The sequence below is a fragment of the Hemiscyllium ocellatum genome, chromosome 23 (assembly GCF_020745735.1).
Source record: "Hemiscyllium ocellatum isolate sHemOce1 chromosome 23, sHemOce1.pat.X.cur, whole genome shotgun sequence".
NCBI classification, from domain to species: domain Eukaryota; kingdom Metazoa; phylum Chordata; class Chondrichthyes; order Orectolobiformes; family Hemiscylliidae; genus Hemiscyllium; species Hemiscyllium ocellatum.
This window is the reverse complement of record NC_083423.1, coordinates 17,568,105-17,589,900: the sequence shown is the minus strand read 5'-3', so window position 1 is coordinate 17,589,900 and position 21,796 is coordinate 17,568,105. Positions and strand designations below refer to the sequence as shown.

General features: G+C 40.0%; 1 protein-coding gene across 1 annotated transcript in view; it reads left to right on the top strand.

The window, feature by feature from the left end:
- The window catches only part of ube2h (ubiquitin-conjugating enzyme E2H (UBC8 homolog, yeast)), a 107,929-nt gene that overhangs the window by 60,472 nt on the left and 25,661 nt on the right, over positions 1-21,796 (top strand). Inside the window, exon 3 of the mRNA XM_060842725.1 lies at positions 1,999-2,073. Coding sequence (XP_060698708.1) covers positions 1,999-2,073 — 75 coding nt within the window. The remainder of the gene's footprint in view (positions 1-1,998; positions 2,074-21,796) is intronic.

Sequence of the window (21,796 nt, the reverse complement as noted above, 5' to 3'; positions counted from 1 at the left end):
TAAAATTGCAGGGGTGTATACTTGGTAGTATGGCCGTGTGAGTTCTTGCAGAGAGTCAACAAGAGCACAGACTACATGGTTTCCTTTTGATGTGTTAACAATACTAAAATTTAAGATTTCTGTGGCTGCATAAATCTGAGGAACAAACACTATCCAAAAGGAGGAAGGACGATCAGTGTGAAAACAAATTGGTCAATTCAGATTGGCTTGGTGGATGCATGGTTTTAGTTTTCTGTCTTGCTATATAGATATGTGGCAGTTTGAGGTTAGCCCAATTTAAGGTATGAAAACTTTGAACTACCAAAATATAACTCCTGCTACACTAATTTTTTCCTAAATTGTGTGGCTGCAATTGGAAAGCAATATCTTGATTGTGACAAGACTGCAAATTTTGTTCAGCTTGTTCGATTTAACAAAGATTATAAATGTCTGTGGAGTTTAACTATTTAATATTTTAAAACAAAACTTCCAAATAGCAGTTTCCACTTACAGCATTTTTTTTGTTGGGGGGGTGGGGGTGGAGAAAACAAGCCAGTGTTTGGCCAACTGTTGAGAGTTGGCTGTGGTCTCTTTGCAGAAATGATCCTTTTCATGTAAGGATAATGGAGAGGTCAAGAATGTGTCAAGGGCATAGCAATTCAGAAAGCAGTTTTCCAGAGGGAATATACATTGAGCTCTGCAGTTTGGGATCTAATTTACTTGTGTGTGGAGAATCCACTTTGAGTGAATAGGCAAATCAAGCATTAGTTGCTTTTAATTTTAAAGCATGTTTCTGTTTTTGGAACAGAATGGACTGGTGGTGAGCATGGTCTTCAGAAAATCAGAATAAGACTTGCCAAAGGTGCTGTGAGTTCAGCCCTTTGATCCACTGTAGCGAAGCCAAGGACCAAGTATCTGGCTGGGGAGCCCAAAATGACAGTAGGTGAGCAGGTTGTTGCAGTGCTTTTGTGACTCAATAAATGAGTAGTTTGGCTGGTAACAAGTAGAATTTGATTTATCTGACTTCTGTGAACATGCTTTGACAATGTTCCTCATTATGAAGTGGGTGCAACTGTACTGCAACAGCCTGACTGTGATTTGGCTAAATCTAAAGCAAAACTCTTTGGTACTATGGCCAGGATGTTGTCAGAACTTGGCTTTTGTTATATTTAGTGTCCTCTGGCATTTCCCCACTTCACATAGTGAATTGAATTGCAATATATTGACATCTATTATGCTGGAGGCTCCAGAAGGTTGAGGTGAATCACCTACTTAGTGGCTTTGCCTGAGGATGATTAGAAATGCTTCAATCTTGCCTTTGTAGTGATGTGATGAGCTTCTCATTGATTTTTGGGGATATTTGTGGAGCCTTCTCTTCCTGTTGTCTAATTGTACCCTCCTGTTCATGACTGGTTGTAGCAGGATTATAGGTTATGGAATTGTTGTACTGTACATGCAGTTTATCATGTTCTGCTGCTTAGCATGCATGTAATCCTGCTGGAGGTTCACAGGATTGGAAACTCATTCAGGTGTTCCTGTTGGTCTGCTTTCTTGAATTCTTTGCAGCAGGGATGATTTAATTTGGTATCGTGAAGCATATGCTGGCCCATGAAGTTAAGATGACAGTTGAAAGTTCTTCAGCTGATGGTGATAGCTCTCAATGTATAATGGTGTGTTCACTTCTGAGCTGGTAGATGTGTTCTTAGTCTATCACATTTATTGTGAATGTCAGAGCATGCAATTTGAATTCTACATGGTCCCTCCTATTGCTGTAATGGGCAGATGGGTGAGTATGAGGTGAAGTAAATTTTTCCCCCCTCTTTACTGTTTTATCTGCTGCAGTACCAGTCTGACAGAGGTACTAGACCAGTAACATTACCACTGGGTCACCATCCCTGGATATCATGTTGTACCACTATTACACTTGTTAATGCTGGATTTTTGAGGAATCATTTTATAGTCTTTGCTGTACCACCTTTCTTGTCTGTCACTGAATTGCTTGTTTTCTTGATTGTTTAGCTCCCTATGAAGGTGGTGTATGGAAAGTTAGAGTGGACCTACCAGACAAATACCCATTCAAATCTCCTTCCATAGGTAAGTACTTGCATAACAACTTGTTTTGTATTTGTGTTGAGATGACTGATCTTATCCAGTGGAGCAGTGGCATTGAGGATTTGAAGGGTCCCCATTATGACTTGATGTTTGTACAGCAAGTACCTAAAGCATGAAGACTAGGAAACACCATTGTAGCCGGGTGATAAAAGATTCTTCTCTTGGAATTGTGCCTTGGGATGGCATGGTAAATGTTGACTAAAGATCCTGCTCCTGATGACTCAAGCTGTGTGCAAGTTGAGAATAGAATGCCCTGCTGTGAACGAGCATCCACAGGTAATAGCCACCGAGGCAATGTAGTAGAGTGTGACGGAGTCTCTGGACCATCTATAGCAAGGTATCTGGAGAAGAGAAGGGTGTGTAAGGCAGCTCAATATTGTGCAAATGAGTTCTGTCCAAGGTAAAATGTAAATACTGGAAGCTCAAAATAGATAAATGGGAAAAAGGAAAAGAGAACTTGTGGAGCCAGTAGTAAAGTTAACTATACTTCGCTCCTCTTAGATGCTTTTGCCTTTTTCTGGAATCGTTTTGCTTTGGGTCTGCTTGATGTTTCTTCTGGTTACGATACTTATCAGAGGTAGCAGTAATACATGGTTGTCATCAAAAATGTCCGAAGTTGCTCCTGCTCTGTCACAGGACTTTCTCTGTTTGCAAAACAAGAGCCAAACTTATTTAAATGTATCTGGAATCAGAAGTGTTAAGACTTTGGCTTGGTGAAATTAAGCTATGGCTTTTTGTTTTGAATTGAATTGTGAATATTCTGCAGTTTTGGGGTTGGGGTAAATGCAAGTGGCTAAGCTCTAGCTGTAGCCAGGCAGGCATCTTTTTTTTTCCCCCTTGTGGTTTTTTTCCCTTTTTTCATTTCTCCATCTTGCCAACAATAAGGCAGCCATGCATCTTAAGGTCAACTCTTCAGTGAAATCCTTAATGTTTTGAAATTAGAATAAATGTTTTTTTTTTCCCTGGGTTTCTTTGCCAGCTATTATTAGTGTATATGTGCCTTAATGCAACCCATAATTGTTTTGCACCATTGTATACTATGTCCTGGACTGGTTCAATGGTTTTATTCCAGCTCTGTGCTACTATTTTTTAAGTAAGGTTGTGCTATGCTGTACCTCAACTGCACCTTCAACACAAGGTGTATTGCCATATAATGAGAGCTACACAGAGGCTTGGCACATGTTTGCCAAATACAAAGCAATTGTAAAAGCACTCTTAGCATGCGTTAGGTATGGAATTGTACTGAGTATCTTGCCAAGGGTCTCCAGAGATCATTTATGTTCCCTTCTGTGCTGAATTGAGATTAATTTTGTTTTGTATTGATCTCAAAGACAAGAAGCTGGTTTACCAAATAAAAATTGGGTTTAGTTCAGCAAAACTTAGATTTTCACTACTTGCCAAATATTAAACCATTCCACATTTTTGGTGGTGATAGCTTACAGCTGTTGAGAATTACTTGGGAGAAAGTAATCAAAATGCCGAATAAGAAATTCTTGTGCTTCAAAAAATTGACTTCATTTTTTTCTACTTTTGAAGATTCAGTAATTTGACAATGTTGGCTCTTGTATGTTGAGTTTTAATGTGCCAATTCTCGCAGACAGAATAACTTACAAGTTAACAGTAAACTATTGTATAGACATCTTGTATAAATGTAGGTATTATAAAAAAATTGTATTAACTGTTTTCAAATTATGTCTACCAGTTCGTTTTCACATCTGTTTGGCTTGACTACCACTTTATTCACCTCTGCAAGTGGGTATTTTTATGATCCCATAATTCCTATTCATGTTGGGAATTGTTCGACATATTATGCAGTTTTCTTCTAACAGTGATAATGTTGATCAGTGACCCACCATCTTGCTGAAAAAAAAGAGAAAAAGTAAGATCAATATAAAACAGTAGCTAGTTGACACAGACCTTGGGAAGAGCAAACAAAGGGCATTTAGGGATCTACAGTGAGATTCTTAGAAACACTAAAGTAGGGAACAGTACCAGTCTTGATTTCCATTACAGCAGGGTGTAGGGTGAAACAGTTTGCTTGAGGGTTAGGAGAATAATAACTTGCATTTAACTGAGTGTGATATCCTGAGGTGCTTCACAGGAGCAATTTAGAGAATTGCATTTGACTGTGGAAGGCACAAAGCAGGATGATGAGCTTTTAGTAAGGAGTGTATGATTGCATGAAAGATTGCATGAAAATAAATTTACAGAAAAACCCAGCTTTAAAGGAATGCAGAAACCTCCAAAAGCTTCTCAGGATGGTGAGGGTGCAGAGAGAGGCCAATCATGGAAAGATTTGAAGACCAGAAACCGTTTGTGTTCATGTGCAGCAAGACCCAAATAGATTCAAGCTCAGTCTGATAATTGACTCAGTAACCATTTTAAACAAGAGAAAAAACTGGCAATGCCATTAACCTGCAAGCTGCACACAATGCAGTCTTGGAGCTATGTTGCCATTGTGATTATGCTGCCTCTTTAACAAGGTAATTTTGTCCTTGGTTGTTTTTTTTTGAGGTTTTTAGGGTTTTTTAAAAAAAGAATTTGTACAATGAAAGAGGAGTGGCCAGTTCTCCCAGCTCAGGTTTTTTCTAGTTTGGTTTTTAATAGGCAGTCTGTTCGCTGCTGGGGGAGAAAGGTTCCCTGTTTCATCAAATGATCCTGGCTGATCTTCCTCTTTTTAACTTCCCTCCTGTAAGAATCTGTATTTGAATTTATCTTTTTGCGAAGGGATGTGTTAATCGGATGTCACAGGATTCAGAGCTGCTCTTTGTAAGATTGTTGCTCAGGTTTTCATATTGTTTTAAATTGTTTTCTTTTGTTTGTTTCATTTGATGATGTGTAAATAAATTGTTTACTTGAAGCCAGGTGGTTTGACCAACTGCATCATTCCTGGGATTTCCACCTTAAATGTGTCTAAAACAACTAGAAGGTTAGGGTCTGGGCAACATTCTTCAAGTTTTGAGGGGGCCAGGTCTGATCCATAACATCATTCTTTCACTGCTACTAGATTTACAATGTGAATTTCCTTCACATCACTGTAGAGATATGTATATCAGATTTTAAGGTCTTGCATCTTTAAGGCTAGAACAAACATGGCAGTTTTATTTTGAATATAATGTAGAGATGCCAGTGTTTGGACTGGGCTCGACAAGGTCAGAAGTCACATTACAACAGGTTATAGTCCAGGTTTATTTCAAATCAAAAGCTTTGAGTGCTGCTGCATCGTGAAGTCAAGTCTTCTAGATTGCATTGAATCAAGAATGGGATTAATCTATTCAGTTCTCAGAAACAATGTTTATACGTCTAGGCTATCAGTTGCAGTTTAACATAGAATATACTCCAAAATCTGGAAAGCAGAGTGCTCAATGATTTCTGTCCTAGCTTTGAGAGTCTCCCTCATCATTTCGCTCTGTCTCATTCTTGTGTCTTGTTTATCTCTAGATGTCCTTTGCTCTGATAATTGTCTAATCAATTCCTCACTGACCCCAAGCTTTATGTCGACACATTCCTTGATCAACCAAGAATAACTTGTGGATGCTAACCAATATCCTTTTCATGTAATACTATATGCTGCAGTTCCTTTATCTAGTGGAGGGAGCCACCTACATTCCACTTTGTCACTAGCAATTTTCCACAAACTCTGTATAAGATCTTGTACATTTGCTTTCAAGCAACTCTTTATTACAAGAGAAACTTCCAGAATCCCAGTGGCTCGCTATCTTTTCCATATTGGCCAACTTGTAAGTTTCCCTTTTTACTCTGTTTAATTTTTAATTTAGAGATATTTATTGTTCAGTTTATATATTTGGTCATTGTTCAGGGACAAGTGCATGACTGCGAATGAGATCTGTAAGGGTACCCAGAGTACAAGAGCCTCAACCTATGATGAACACAGATCTGAGGTTTTTTGATTGTTGGAATGAGAATAGGGGTTGCAAGGTAGATGAGATAACTGACCATGGCACTGTGGTATAGGAAGCCATATTAGTGGAGAACTGTGTAGTCATCGAGATTGACATTGCTCTCTGCAGCAAAGAGCACAAATTCAGGCGGCTGTGTCCCCTGTCTATGCCAGGGTTCAGGCCATCTGCAGAGGGCTGGAGAGGAACTTGAAATGAGAGGGTGAGCCACTGTGGTCCTTGTAGATACTACCAAAATAGGCAGGGAAAAGAAGGACGCTTAGTCCAGATGAGGAGCTGGCTAAATGAAGAAACACAATCTCAAAGCTTATAATCACCGGAATATTACCTGACCCATGTACAAATTGTCATTGGACAAATCAGATGAACAGTTCAAACTGATGTAGGTTGAGATTGTTAAGTCACTGGCATTAGTACAGTGGTAAATGGAATCTGTAACCTTTTGGATGGCCTCCAACTGTACTGTTAACATCAGAGTTATGAGCTGCATAACTGGGAAATAGAGGATTTTAAATTTAGTGAGAGCAAGCTCTCAAATTTGGGAAAATATAACAAAGTGTCGACAGGCAAGAGGAAAATTATGGAAAATGATACTGTGACAGGGCACAGTGCAAATTAATAAATGTGCAGATTAAGCAAGAGGTTACAAAAAGATAGAAGTAAACTTTGTCTCAATTCCAATAACACCTGAAATAAAGCAAACAGTACAAACAAAAATAAATGCAAACGATCTGGTGGTTATTACAAGGACATGGCAGCAGAATGGCATGGATTAATACCTGAATATTGAATAGTATAGGGCATCAGTGTAGGCCAGAAAACTAGAAAAAGTTGAAAGGCTAGCTGTGTTACTTAATACAAAGGGAAGGTCTACATTCCGAAAACAAGGTATGGAAATGTTTTAAGTTGAGATGAGCAATGAAAGTCCCTTAATATTCTCCACAGATGTGTGTGCAGCATAGAAGATGTGATAATGGAGCTTGTTAGAAGTGCCTGGCAATAATGGGAGATTTTAATCTGCATATCGACTGGAAAAGCCTGATGGGCAAAGGTAGCCTTGATGCAGAGTTCATATAACATTTTTGAAATGAGGCTGAGGGGTGACCTTATAGAGGTTTACAAAATTGAGGAGCATGGATAGGATAAATAGACAAAGTCTTTTCCCTTGAGTCAGAGTCCAGAACTAGAGGACATAGGTTTAACGTGAGAGGGGAAAGATATAAAAGAGACTTAAGGGGCAACTTTTTCAGTGTGGTACGTATATGGAATGAGTTGCCAGAGTAAGTGGTGGAGGCTGGTACAATTGCAACATTTAAGAGGAATTTGGATGGGTATTTGAATAGGAAGGGTTTGGAGGGATATGGGCCAGGTGCTGGAGATTGTGTTAGGATATCTGGTTGGCATGGACGGGTTGGACTAAGGGGTCTGTTTCCGTGCTATACGTCTCTGACTCTATGATAACAGATTTAAAAATCCCACAGCACCAGGTTGTAGTCCAACAAGTTTATTAGGAAGCACTAGCTTTCGGACCGCTGATGAAGGAGCATCCAAATAGTGCTTCCAAATAAACCTGTTAGACTATAACCTGGTGTTGTGGGATTTCTAATTTGGTGCACCCTAGTCCAACACCAGCATCTCCAAATCATATCTCTTACAACAGGACGTTGTGGGAAGTTAGGAAATTGCATGGCCCCAGCAGAAATATTTGTATCTATAACCACAGTTGAGGTGCCAGAAGACTGGAAGGTAGCTAATGTTGTGACTTTCTTTAAGAAAGGCTGTAAGGCGAAGCCTGGGAACTATAGACCTGAGTCTGACATCAATGGTAGATAAGATGTTGGAGATGATTCTGAAAATTGAGATTTAGATACATTTGGAGAGACAAGGAATGATTTGGGCTAGTCTTCATGGTTTTGTACAAGGGAAATAGTGTGTCTCAAACTTGAGTTTTTTTTGAGGAAGTAACCAAAAGGATTGAGGGCAGAGTGCTAAGTGTTATTTACTTGGTCTTTAGATTAGATTCCCTACAGTGTGGAAACAGCCCCTTCGGTCCAACCAGTCCACACCGACCCTTCGAAGAGTAACCCACCCAGACCCATTTCCCCTCTGACTAATGCACCTAACACTGTGGGCAATTTAGCACGGCCAATTCACCTAACTTGCACATCTTTGGGAGGAAACCAGAGCACCTGGAGGAAACCCACGCAGGCACTGATAGAACATGCAAACTCCACACACAGTTGGCTGAGGCTGGAATTGAATCTGGGACCCTGGTGCTGTGAAGCTGCAGTGCTAACCACTGAGCCACCGTGCTGCCTTGATAAGGTTCTGCATGATAGACCAGTTTAGTAAAATAGATGACATGAGATTGAGAGTAAGCTTGACAGTTGGATGCAGCATTGACTTGGAAGATGGCAGTGGAGGGTTGTTTTTCGGGTTAGAAGCCTGTGACCAGTAGTGTTCTGTGAGGATCAGTACTGGGTCCATTTTTTGTCATCTATTTAAATGACTTGGATGAGAATATAGGAGATCTGGTTCGTAAGTTTAACACCAAAATTGGTGGTACATGGGATAATGAAGAAGGTGATCAAAGATTACAAAGAGATCTTGGTTGGTTGGGTCAATAGGCTGAAGAGTGGTAGACTGAGCTTAATTTGCATAAATGCGTGGTATTGCACTTTGGTAAAACAAGGACAGGACTGATACAATTAATAGTAGGGCCCTCGGTGGTGTTGTGGTACTGAGACCTCTAGGAGTTGAGGTAGATAATTGTTTGAAATTTGGATCACGGATAGACATGATGCTCAAGATGTTTAGCATATTTGCCTTCATTTCGAAGTCCTTTCGAGTACAGGAGTTGGGATGTCATGTTGAGATTGTAGAGGATGCTGGTGAAGCTTCTGGAGTACTGTGTCCAGTTCTGGTTGCCTTGGTGGAGGAAGGATATTAAACTAGAGGATTCAAAATAATTACCAGGATGTTGATGGGAATGGAGGATATTAGCTAGAAAAATAGGGTGGAAAGTTGGGACTTCTTTCCACCAGACTGTAGAAGATTGAGAGATGAACTTAAAGAAGTTCATACTATCATGAGCGGTATTGATAAGTTAAATAGCAAAGGTCTTTTCCCGATGATGGAGGAATCCCAAATTAGGGGGCACATCTTTAATTTGAGAACTATGTTCTTATCAATCATCTAGTTAGAAGATCTTCAGTGTTCTTAATGAGGGGATTGGCACTAATTGCATTTTGAAATTATTCATGTCTATTGTTGGTTTCCCTTCAAAATATACATTATCAATTATGTCATAATTTTGGGAGCCAGCCAGCAAGCAGGCTTTAAGAGACCTTGTATTAACTGATAAGTTTGGGTTAGCTGTCATCTCCAAGTGAAGATGCTACTGATAAGCAGGAACCTTAATAAGACTGAAATTCATATTCAGTTTGAGGGAGAGAAGAATGGGCCTGGGACTATTTTTTAAAACTTAAATTGGGAACAATGAGGGCATGAAAGCAGAGTAAAAGCAAAGTTGGCAAATTGGGGTGAAATAATGGAACAATCAAGATAGTGGTTGGCATTTTATGGAAATTTTTCATAATGCACATTCCAATGAATAAGAAAAATTCAAGGGATAGGTCCAGCACCATGGTTAGTCATAAAATCAAATTTAAAAGGAGACAAAGTAATTGTCAAAAATAGAAACTCATGGTGTAGGATTAGCATACTGCTGTGGAAAGCAGATGGGCCAGCTAACAAAAAACAGACCAGATGTAAATGGGTCTTTGGTTAGCAAGATGTAATAAATGGTGTGTCAGGGATCAATACTAGAATTTCATTTGTTCATTCCATTTGTGGATGAAGGGTAGGTGGGAAAATACCTTGAGAGGACATGAGGATACTACATGGGATACATATAGATTTAGTGAGTAGGCAAAGATCTGGCCAATCAAGTACTGTATGGGGCATGCGAAATTGATCATTTTGGCAGACAGATATTTTGTAAATTAGCTAAATAGATTGCAGAGCTGAGACTGAGAGGGGCCTTTGTATTTGAATGAATTAGCGTACAGTTTCAGCAATTAATTACAATGCTATTAGAATATTAGCCCAATGAATTATAATTATTAGTATTGACAGCACAGAATAATAGCACAGTCCAAGGATGCGCAGGCTAGACTGATTAACCATCGTAAATGTGGGCTTACAGGGACAGAATGTGGGCGCTCTTTGGCAGATTGGTGCAGACCTGATAGCCAACTAGACACGATCTGCACTGTAGGGATTCTGTGATTCTGTATTACCATTGCAAGGGGGATTTAATATACAAGTAGAGAGTTATTCTCCATTTCAACTGGGAATTGGTGAGACTATATCTGGAGTATTGTGCACTGTACTGGTTGCCTTTTATTTAAGGAAGGATGTAAATGCATTGAAAGCAATTTAGAGCAACTTTACCAAGCAAGTACCTGGAATGGATGGTTGCTTTAAGAGCCAAGGTTGGCTTGCATCTGCTGGAATTTGGAGTAAGAAACAACTTAGCTATGATCCTATGAAATGGCCTGTATCTGTCTTTTGTACGTAACACCGCCTGTGAACTCTGACTGTCTCTAAGATGGAGTGTTTGAAAGAAAATGTATAGACCAATTGCAGGGGAAGCTAGGTGAGCATTTGGGGATGAAGGGAATAGATGATTATAATGGTAGATTTAGATGAGGCAAAATAGGAGGAGGTTCAAGTAGAGCATGAACATCATTTGGGATGAACAACCTGTTTCTGTGCCATATATTTTCTGTGGAATCTGTTAATTTGTTCAACAGATCTTGATATCTCTGAGAGCAATTGTACTTGGTGTCACGAATGACAGTGCAAGTTAATTAACAAGATGAATTTAGTTAACAGAATGACAAAAAAAATTGCTGAAATCCACTTGATTTGTAGAAGCAAATTTGAATGTACCTGTTACAAGGGTATTTGAAGCACTCTTAGAAATGAGCAATGTGCAGAAAGAGAAAGGAAGTGGGGTGAGTTGAATAGCACTATCAAAGGAGAGCCACATGGCATTCATTGCTGTTTCTTCTTTGTCACTGGATTAAAATGCTGGAATAGCCTTAAGCTCTGTGAGAGTTCCTTGACTGTAAAATACAGGTCCAGCACCACCTGCTCAATGGCAGTGTGAAATAGGCAATAACAACTGGTCTTGCTAGCAAAGCCCACACTCCACATTCCTTGCTAGCAAAGCCCAATGACTAATTTGTTTTTTAAATTTCATGTTCTTTTGTTGTCCAGATTAAATTTATTCATGATGTTAAATTAGAATGCAGGAGGAGGAAGCAGAATGCACATATATTACTTCTCTGAACTTGGACAGATTTGTATTCAGTCCCACTAACCTTGTGAGGCAGCTGTATAGGGCTTGTTACAACCCACCATCCCCTCCTGGCACCTTCCCCTGCCACCGCAGGAGTTGCAAAACCTGCGCACACACCACCTCCCTCGCCTCCATCCAAGGAGCCTTCCACATCCATCAAAGTTTTACCTGCACATCCACCGATATCATTTATTGTATCCGTTGCTCCCGATGCAGTCTCCTCTACATTGGGGAGACTGGATGCCTCCTAGCAGAGCGCTTTAGGGAACATCTCCGGGACACCCACACCAATCAACTACACCGCCCTGTGGCCCAACATTTCAACATCCCTTCCCACTCTGCCGAGGACATGGAGGTCCTGAGCCTCCTTCACCGCCGCTCCCTCACCACCAGACGCCTGGAGGAAGAACACCTCATCTTCTGTCTCAGAACACTTCAACCCCAGGGCTTCAATATGGAATTCAACAATTTCCTCATTTCCCCTTCCCCCACCTCTTCTCCGCCCCCCCCCCCCCCGCCCCAAGTTCCAAACTTCCAGCTCAGCATTGTCCCCATGACTTGTCCTACCTGCATATTATCTTTTCCACCTATCCACTCCACCCTCCTCCCTGTCCTATCACCTTCATCCCCTCCCCCACTCACCTATTGTACTCGATGCTACTTTCTTCCCACCCCCACCCTCCTCTCATTTATCTCTCCACCCTTCAGGCATTCTGCCTGTATTCCTGATGAAGGGCTTTTGCCCGAAACGTCAGTTTTACTGCTCCTCAGATGCTGCCTTTTCCAGCACCACTAATCCAGAATCTGGTTTCCAGCATCTGTAGCCATTGTTTTTACTTTGTTACAATGCATGTGGAGTACTGTGTACATTTTTAAATTTCTATCTCACCTTGTAGCTATTGCTATGGAATTCAAGAACTTTAATAATTAAAAGAAAAACTTGGAGAGGAGGGAAAGCTTCCTTGATCAACATGTTCATTGACTTGACAACATTATTCTTTTATTAGTCATAGGGTTTGACATGTGCACATCCTGTTTCTCAGCCGCAATTGTATTTTAAAATTTCAAGTAAGTTTTTAACGAGTTACTTATTAATGATAGGCTAAATAATCTACTTTGGATCTGTATGATTTTGTTAGAATCCCTGTTCATTGCAGTTCTGTTGCTCTCAAAGCGTAACTGTTCTCAGAAGTATGTTATCGTGCAACAGGGATGAGCTGAAAGGTTCCTCATTAGACTGATTTTTCTTGCCTTTATCCTTGGAGCGTGGTTCTTGATTTGGAAAGTGTCAGTGAAATTATCCTTTATTTGCAAATGATTCATGAAGTTACTTGCATCATTTAAATTAAAATGTGTAAACAATCTAGAGAAAAGAGGCTCCTTTACCTGAGAGAGCTTTAATTGATCCTTTTCAAAAAAAAAGGTTAGGTTGTCAGTTCGTTCAGGAAAAACTGAACTGTTTTACTTGGACTGATTTTTCACTTAAATGTCTGACATTCTTGACTGTTCCATTTGGAAAATAGTAATGCAGTAATGTGTAATTGAACCAGACTAAGGTCTCGAGTTTGACACTCATCTGTGTTGGAGTACTATATTTAGCTTGGGCTGCTCCAAGGCAGGGAAGGATCTGCCAATATCTGTTTGATTCTGCTATTAGGCAGCTGCGAATCATGTAAGTGCAAGCTAGAATGTGATACTTTCCATGTTAAAAGGAGCTGTTTCTCACTATTTAGATTTGAAAGAGGTAAGGGAGCAAGGTCATTGCATATTTGTATCCTAGCAAGAGCCACGTGCTTTTTCATGGGATATGGGCATCATTGGCAAGGCTAGCTTTTGTTAGACATCCCTAAGTTAGCTTGAACTGAGTAGTATTCTTGGTCATTTCAGGAAACAGGAGTCACTCACATTGTTGCTCTGGAGTCTTGTCTAGATCAGACCAGGTAAAGATGGCAGATTTCCTTCCTAAAGGGCATAAGTGAACCAGATTGGTTACTGCAATGATTGACAGTAGTTTCACGGTCACTGTTACTGAGACATTTTCAAATTCAGATCTTGGTCAATAAATTTAAATTCCACCAGTTGCCATGGTGGGATTTGTATATCTGACCCCAGAACCTGGACCTCTAGATTATTTGTCCAGTGCCATTACTACTACAATCTCATCCCTTATCAGTGGATGTGGTGGTAGGAAATCAGACCAAAAAGTTTTTTGTCCTATTTTGATGGGATTAATTTTTTATTTCCTCTGCTGAGAATTGTCGTGCAGAATGTGGCACTGCACCCTTTTTCTCTCTCGACTTATGAAAACGATGTAATCACGGGCTAGAGGTTCAGAAACCGTTGGGAGAACAGAAACAGTGGTGAGAGTACAGAGTTTGTGGCAATGACTGAAGGCAGTGGTTTCAGCCCTTCCAAATGGTTTAACTGGTGAACAACAAGTCTTGATGGTAGTGGTCGTGAGGTGTCGGTGAAAGGGGATAGATTGGTCACATCAGTGTATATCAATGGAAGTTGGCAGCATATCTGAACGATGCTGCCAAAAGGCACATCTTTGTAACACTATCCAATCCAGAGTCCCCAAAGAGTTGCTACAGATAGAATAGGAGAAATGTTAACAAGTAGAAATAGGCCACTTGGCCTCTGAATCTATGCAGGCTTTCTGCAAGATCAGTTTCACAAGTACCAACTCCCTCCCCTTTCCCCATGACTGTGTAAAATTTTCTATTCAGTTATCTAACCATTCCTTTTGAAAGCCATGTTTAAATAGCACTGTTGTGAGCAGTACATTCCAGATATACTTTTCTTTGTACTGCTTTGTTTTGTTGCCTTTATTTCAGTGTTCTGTTGATCCTTCCACCCATAGGAGTAATTAGTTTCATTCTGTCTACTAGAATCTTCATGATTTTGAGCACCTCTATCCAATAGCCCTTCAATTTTCTTTCCTCTAAGAATGACAATCCAAGCTTCTCTAATTTATCCACATGACTGAAGTCCCTTGTCCCTGGACTATTCTCAATCATTTCTGCACCTTCACAATTCTTTTTAAAGGTCAAATTTGGGACAGTACAATTAAGCCAAGCCAATGTTTTATGAATGTTAATCTAAACAGAATTTGACTTTTTTTTATTCCAATAGAGTAGACTCACTAGCTTTATTGCAGAGCAGAGGCATTGGAGGAACTTAATGCGAGCATAGAAACATAAAATATGAGCAAAAATAGGCAATCCAACCTCTTGAGCTTGCTTTGCCATTAAATATGATCACATGATCTGTCTGTTTCGAATTCCACTAGTTACTAGTATGTCGATTTCAACTATATTATCCTAAACCTGTCTGCATTCGCAAATGGAATTTGGAAAGAGGAGACGGCTCTGCAGGCATATCAAGAGTCGAAAGTATGGACAAAAAAAGAAGAAATTCTGTTGATCAAGAATCTAATAGCTCTTTTGGTCTTTGGCAGTGATGTCATGTTATCAATAGACTGTCCTCAATTCAGTAGCTGGTCATTTGGATCCTGTTCTTCACTTGTATTTGCCAGAATCTGAATCTTAACTTTTCAGGCAGAGTCAAAAAAAGACAAGACCCCTGTCTTAGCTTTTAGGCTTTTTTGAGGCCTTCCTGCATCTACCGTCTCATTCCAAGCTGTGAATGTTTTCAGTTCAGAGGCATCTAGTGCCTGCTTGTGTCTCAAAATATCATATCCAGCTTCTCCAAAAGTTACATGATGTATAACCGAAAAGTAAACAATACTTGCTTCTAACTTTGACATTGGAATTGAGGGGAAAGACACGCCTGGTTAATTCTTTTCACTGTCCAAACTTTCATTTTTCCTAGTTTATACTCCAAAATATGGATTAATTGCAATTCACTTCAGTCATCGCTCGGTCATCATAACTCCAGTGGAAATAGGACTGGCTTGTCCAGTGTATCCTCATAAGACAACCCATGCGTTCCAGTTATTCATTTAGAGACCACCTCTGAACCACCTCCGGTGTAGTTAAAATAATCCTTAGAGAGACCAAAACTGCAAGCAGTATTCAAAATGGAGTCTCGCCAAATATAACTGAAGCATATGATCACATTTTTATATTTGCCTCCACTCCTAATGAAGAATAAAGTCCCATTGGCCTACTTGTTGTACCTCCATACCTAGTTATTGAGACTCTGGTGAGTCCTGAATTATGGGACAACATTTTAAAATTATGGATGACCCTTTTAGGACAGATGAGCAAAATGTTTTGAGCATTGTGCAACTTTTGAACTCTGCCTCAGAAGGTGATGGAATTGAGGGTATAGAATATCTTTTAAGCTAGAAGTGGTTGGGCAAGTAAATGAAAGATTAGATTTGAGCTAAATGGGAACGTCGGATCCAACCCCCAACAGGTGGTTTTATTGAATGGTGGAGTAGATTCAATGGTCCAGATGGCCCATGTGTTCCTGATACATATATATGAACAGCTTCACATTTTCTTACATTATGCTCTATTTATTAAACTTTTGTCCACTTGCTCATCCTATCAATATGTCTGCAACCTCCTTATGTCATCTTCATTGCATACTTTTCTACCTGTCTTTGTGTTGTCCACTTCTCTCTGCTAATTCATTAATGTGAATCATAAATATGAGTCTCCAGGACTGTCTCAGACCACTCCACTCAGCTGGCCATTCAAACAAGGGCGTATTTGTGTATTCTGTTTTGTCAGCCAGATCATGTTAGGTCCTTGCTCATGTTACCTCTGACACAATGAGCTTTTATTTCCCTCAACTTCTGTTGTAGCATTTTGACTAATGCCTTCTGGAAATCTAAGTACAATGCATTTACAAACTCCTCTTAATCCACAGCACATGTATCTCTTTCAAAGAATTCTAATTAATTAAAATAATTTCCCTTTGATCAAGCCATACTGATTCTTCCAGATTGCCTTAAGTTTCTCAAATGCCCAGTTGTAACCTCTTTCACGATCACCATGGCAGGCATGAAACTTACTGGGCTGCAGTTTCCTGTTTTGTACCTCCCTGTCATGAATAGAAGTGTTATATTAGCTACTTTTCACCTCTGGTACTTTGCTGAATCTAGGGAATTGTTCAAAACTAATGACAATGCTTCTATCCCTCATTAGTCTGTGCTTTTAAGACTCTGGGATGAAATCCATTTGGATCTGGAGACTTATCAGCCTGCACCTCTATCAGTTTGCTTACTATTGTTTCCCTTGTGATTGTAGCTTCAAAAGCTTTTCTTTCCCTCCACCTCTTGATTTACAATATAATGGTAATTTTTTTTGTACACTCCATTCTGAAAACAAACAATATTTATTCATTTCATCTACTATTTCCTTATCTACTATAAACTCCATCTCTCTCTAGAAGATGGGCACTCGCTTTACTCTGTTCTCCCTCCCTTTTTAGATAACTGTAGAAACTCTTACCTATTTTTACATTTCCAGCTCGCTTTTCATGCTCTAATTTGTTTCTCCTGATTATTTTGCCATTCTTTGTTCTCAGAATGACTATCTTCTGACCTTGCAATTCTTTCTAAACTGCAGAGAGAACAGTGAGTTACAGTGCACCATTGTCACAGTTGCAGAGAATGAAAATACAAAAATAGACGTAATTTGTCATATTTGCAGTTCATATTGTAACAAAAAACAAACTGCATCTAATAATCGACGTTATCTCTATTACGACATCCTTGCTGTTGAGTTCTGCACTACTTATTTAACAAAAAAACATCAGTGAGACGAGAGCTGCAAGAACTGCTAATTTCCTTGTAACATGATAGGCATGATATTTGTTATTCCTCGTAATCATTTGGCTGATTTCATTAAGTATTGAAAGTGAACTTTGAGATTGAATGAGTATATGGCAATCTGTTTTGATTTGTCCTTATGGTATGTGTCAATTTTAAAAATCAAGTACTTTGTTTTTAATTGATCCCATATTCTCTCAACAAGTGAAAGCTAGTAGGAGTTTAGATTGACATGCAAGCAAACTAACAGAAAAATGAAAATACTTAAGTGAACAAAAGGAAGTTACTCTAACACCCTTGTTTCATCTCATTATCATGTGCAGATTCACTAATTCAAAGTAGGTAGAGACTCATATGGAGCATAAATACTGGCAAAGATGTTTTATGTTGAATAGCATGTTGGTGAATTGTAGACTGTAATGTGATGAATATTTATGTACTATTATTGTTGCTTTATCCTAGATTTCTTCTAGTTTTCTTTAGATTTGATTGCCACCTGGCAATTTTATTTAACTTTTTTGGCGTGTGCCATTTTGGGTCACTGCCATTGAAATTCATTTAATGTTGGACTGTGACTGGAGGTTGTAGCAAGAAAAGTTTGTAAGCTGTCAGTGCTGTTTGCCAGAATGTCAAGCTGTAGCGTATTGCAGAGGCATCCTAGCCAATGCCAGATTTCTATATGAACATCCTTTTTGGATGAGGAAAGACTGTATTGCTGCAATCATTTTGTTATATTCTGACCTGCCTCCAGTTTGTGGGAATGACTCCCCCAATCAAAACAAATCTACTCCATTTGTAACTTTAACACACATTGTTGAATATGAGCTATTTCTGAAGTAAGGCTGTTACCTCCCCTGTAACGGATTGTTGCTGTGGAAACTGGTTTGCCACTTTTTGTATGTAATCAGTTTAATGAGTCCTTTCGTTCCTACAGACTCGGCTGATTTCTTTAAATAAATATTTAACTTTGATTTAGCTGTTTTTATATGAAAATATCTTTAATTTTGAAATGCAACTTTCTTAGAAACCTTTTATGTTCACTGTGAAGGTCTTTGGTACTGGCATTGCAACATTTTCTGATTTAAGCTGTTCCAGGCCTGGTTTAATAGAAGGAAGTTCCTGTATACGCTGTCTCACCCACTACGGGACAATCCCTTGGGAGTCCTAGAACAATACTTTAGTTTTGCATTTGAACCTATCATTTCATGCCTCTAATTTGCTTGTGATGTCTCACCACACAGCTCTCCACCTACTGTACTTGGTGCTTGGTATGCAGTTCATTATTCTGAAGTCCAATCATTGTTCTGTAGGGGAGCATAACTGTCAATTTGTTTCATAAAAAGGCTGCAGGAATGAGCCTTGTGTTGTGTGGTTATTGTGAAGTATTCTCTGCTGTTCATATGGTAGGGATTGTTATTTTAATGTCCCAACAGAAGTTTGATCTGAAGGTTGGCATCTCTGGAAATGTAGCAATCCCTCAGTACTGCCTGCAAGTCTCAGCTTAAATTAATTGTTGAACACAAACATTTGGTTTGAATCCACAGTTGTTTTAACTGAATCAGAAGCAGCTAGAATGGATCTAAGTGTGCCTGTGCTCACTCGTAATTGGGGTGCAAGGTGGTGATGCTAGCAAACAGGAGACTAACGTCTCATCTTTCAAGACTGAGTTTGAAGAGAACCAGAACTGAAAATGTATAGTCCATGATACTGCTTAATTTCCTAGTGTGCCAAATATTCTTTGTCTAAAAATATTTTATTTGGAATGTTTCTTAAAATGGAAATTTACTGTTGGGTTTTGGGGGATTAGATTAGATTCCCTACAGTGGTGAAACAGGCCCTTTGGCCCAACAAGTCCACACAGGAGAGAAACCCACCCCCCTATATTTATCTTTGACTAATCCACCTAACACTACGGGCAATTTAGCATGGCCAACTCACCTAACATGCACGTCTTTTGGACTGTGGGAAGAAACTGGAGCACCCGGAGGAAACCCACGCAGACACCGGGAGAACGTGCAAACTCCACACCGACAGTTGCCCGAGGCAGATATTGAACCTGGGACCCTGGTGCTGTGAGGTGGCAGTGCTAGCCACTGAGCCATCGTGGATCTTGATCTTTTTCTGATGGAGATGCTTGCTTATTTGTAATAGCTTAATTTTGGGTCAGCAATTTGGTGATAGAGTTTGACTGTAAATATTTTTTTTTTAAACTGACTTTTAAGTTTGGAATAAAGTTGCTTTTGGGAGGTTTTTGTTTCTGCAGGTCCAAAAGTTGCTTTGAGACAAAAGCTGTTCTATTGTTTTTTTAAAACTGTTCAGTGGTTCCAGTAAAGTTACCATATTTTAGGCAAAGATGAATTTTAAGTAGTTAAGATGTGCAAATATAGTTAGTTAAGCATTGGCGACCAGATCATGTATTAAAGTTATTCATGTTAGCCTGGTCAAAAGCTCCAGTATTTAAAATACATTGAATTTTGGTTCACTATATGGCTGTATTAGGGAGTAGCACTTATACCTGATATTACTTGTATCCTTAACTCTGTCAGAATCGAGCAAAACAACCTCACTGGCTTAGATTGAATAAAATTGTCTGTTTCAAATTGTAGCTGATTGCCCTTTAATTTCTACTCATCCTACATGCACTTCAGATAACAAGTGTTTCTGATAATTATGCTTTCCAGGTTTGCAAATTGCTCTACCAAACTCAGTGCAGTGTGAACCCTTCAGATACTGATTAAAAAGAATTTTTGATGTCAATCTGAAGAAAAAATATATTTAGATGTACAGCATGGAAGCAGGCCCTTCAGTCCAACCTGTCCATGCCGACCAGATACCCCAACCCAATCTAGTCCCACCTGCCAGCACCCAGCCCATATCCCTCCCATCCCTTCCTGTTCATATACCTATCCAGATACTTTTCAAATGTTGCAATTGTATTGGCCTCCACCACATCCTCTGGCAGCTCATTCCAGCATGTACCACCCTCTGTGTGAAAACGTTGCCCTTTAGGTCTCTTTTATATCTTTCCCCCCTCACCCTAAATCTATGCCCTCTAGTTCTGGACTCTCCCACCCCAGGGAGAAGACTTGGTCTATTTACCCTATCCATGCCCCTCATGACTTTATGAACCTCCATTAGGTCATCCCTCAGTCTCCACTCCAGGGAAACTAACCCTAGCCTATTCAATCTCTACCTATAGCTCAAATCCTCCAACCCTGGCAACACCCTTGTAAATCTTTTCTGAACCTTTCAAGTTTCACAACATCTTTCCGATAGGAAGGAGGTGAGAATTGCATGCAATATTCCAACAGTGGCCTAACCAATGTCTTGTACAGCTGCAAGATGACCTTCCAACTCCTGTACTCAATATCCTGACCAATAAAGGAAAGCATACCAAATGCCACCTTCACTACCCTGTCTACCTGCAATTCCACTTTCAAGGCACTATGAACCTGTAGTCCAAGCTCTCTCTGTTCAGCAACACTCCCTAGGACCTTACCATTAAGTGTATAAGTCCTGCTAAGATTTGATTTCCCAAAATGCAGCACCTTGCATTTATCTAAATTAAATTTCCACATCTCAGCCCATTGGCCCATCTGATCAAGATCTTGTTGTAATCTGAGGTAACCTTCTTTGCTGTCCACGCCTCCAATTTTGGTCTCACCTGCAAACTTACAAACTATGCCTCTTTATGCTCCCATCCAAATCATTTATATAAATTATGAAAAATCATGGACCCAGTACCAATCATTGTGGCACTCCACTGATCACAGGCCTCCAGTCTGAAAAACAACCTCCACCATTACCCTGTATCTTCTGCCTTTGAGCCAGTTCTGTATCAAATGGCTAGTTCTCCCTGTATTCCATGAGATCTAACCTTGCTAACCAGTCTCCCATGGGGAACCTTGCCGAGCGCCTTACTGAAGGCCATGTAGATCATGTCTACCGCTCTGCCCTCATCAATCTTATTTGTTACTTCAAAAAACAAAATCAAGTTTGTGAGACATGATTTCCCACGCACAAAGTCATGTTAGTCTGTCCCTAATCGGTCCTTGCCTTTCCAAATACAGGCACATCATGTCTCTCCGGATTCCCTTCAACAACTTGCCCACCACCGACATCAGGCTCGCTGGTCTATAGTTCCCTGGCTTGTCCTTACCACCTTTCTTAAACAGTGGCACCACGTTAGCCAACTTCCAGTCTTCCAGCACCACACCTGTGACTATCGATGATATAAATATCTCTGCAAGAGAGCCTCCCAGAGAGCGCTCGGGTACACCTGATCAGGTCCTGCGGATTTATTCACTTCTTTGCAATTTAAGACATCCAGCATTTCCTTCTCTGTGACATGGCCATTTTTCAAGATGTTACCATTCTATATCTCCCATGTCATTTTCCACTGTAAACACTGCAGTATACTTGTTTAGTATCTCTCTTCACCACCTCCCCCCACCCCCCCACCTCCATCTCCTGCGGCACCACATAAAGGTCGCCTTGCTGATCTTTGAGGGGCATAAGTGAGGACTGCAGATGATGGAAACCAAAGTTTTAGATCAGTGGTGCTGGAAAAGCACAGCAGGTCAGGCAGCATCCGAGGAGCAGGAAAATCGACATTTCAGACAAAAGCCCTTCATCAGGAATAGAGGCAGGAAGCCTCCAGGGTGTAGAAGC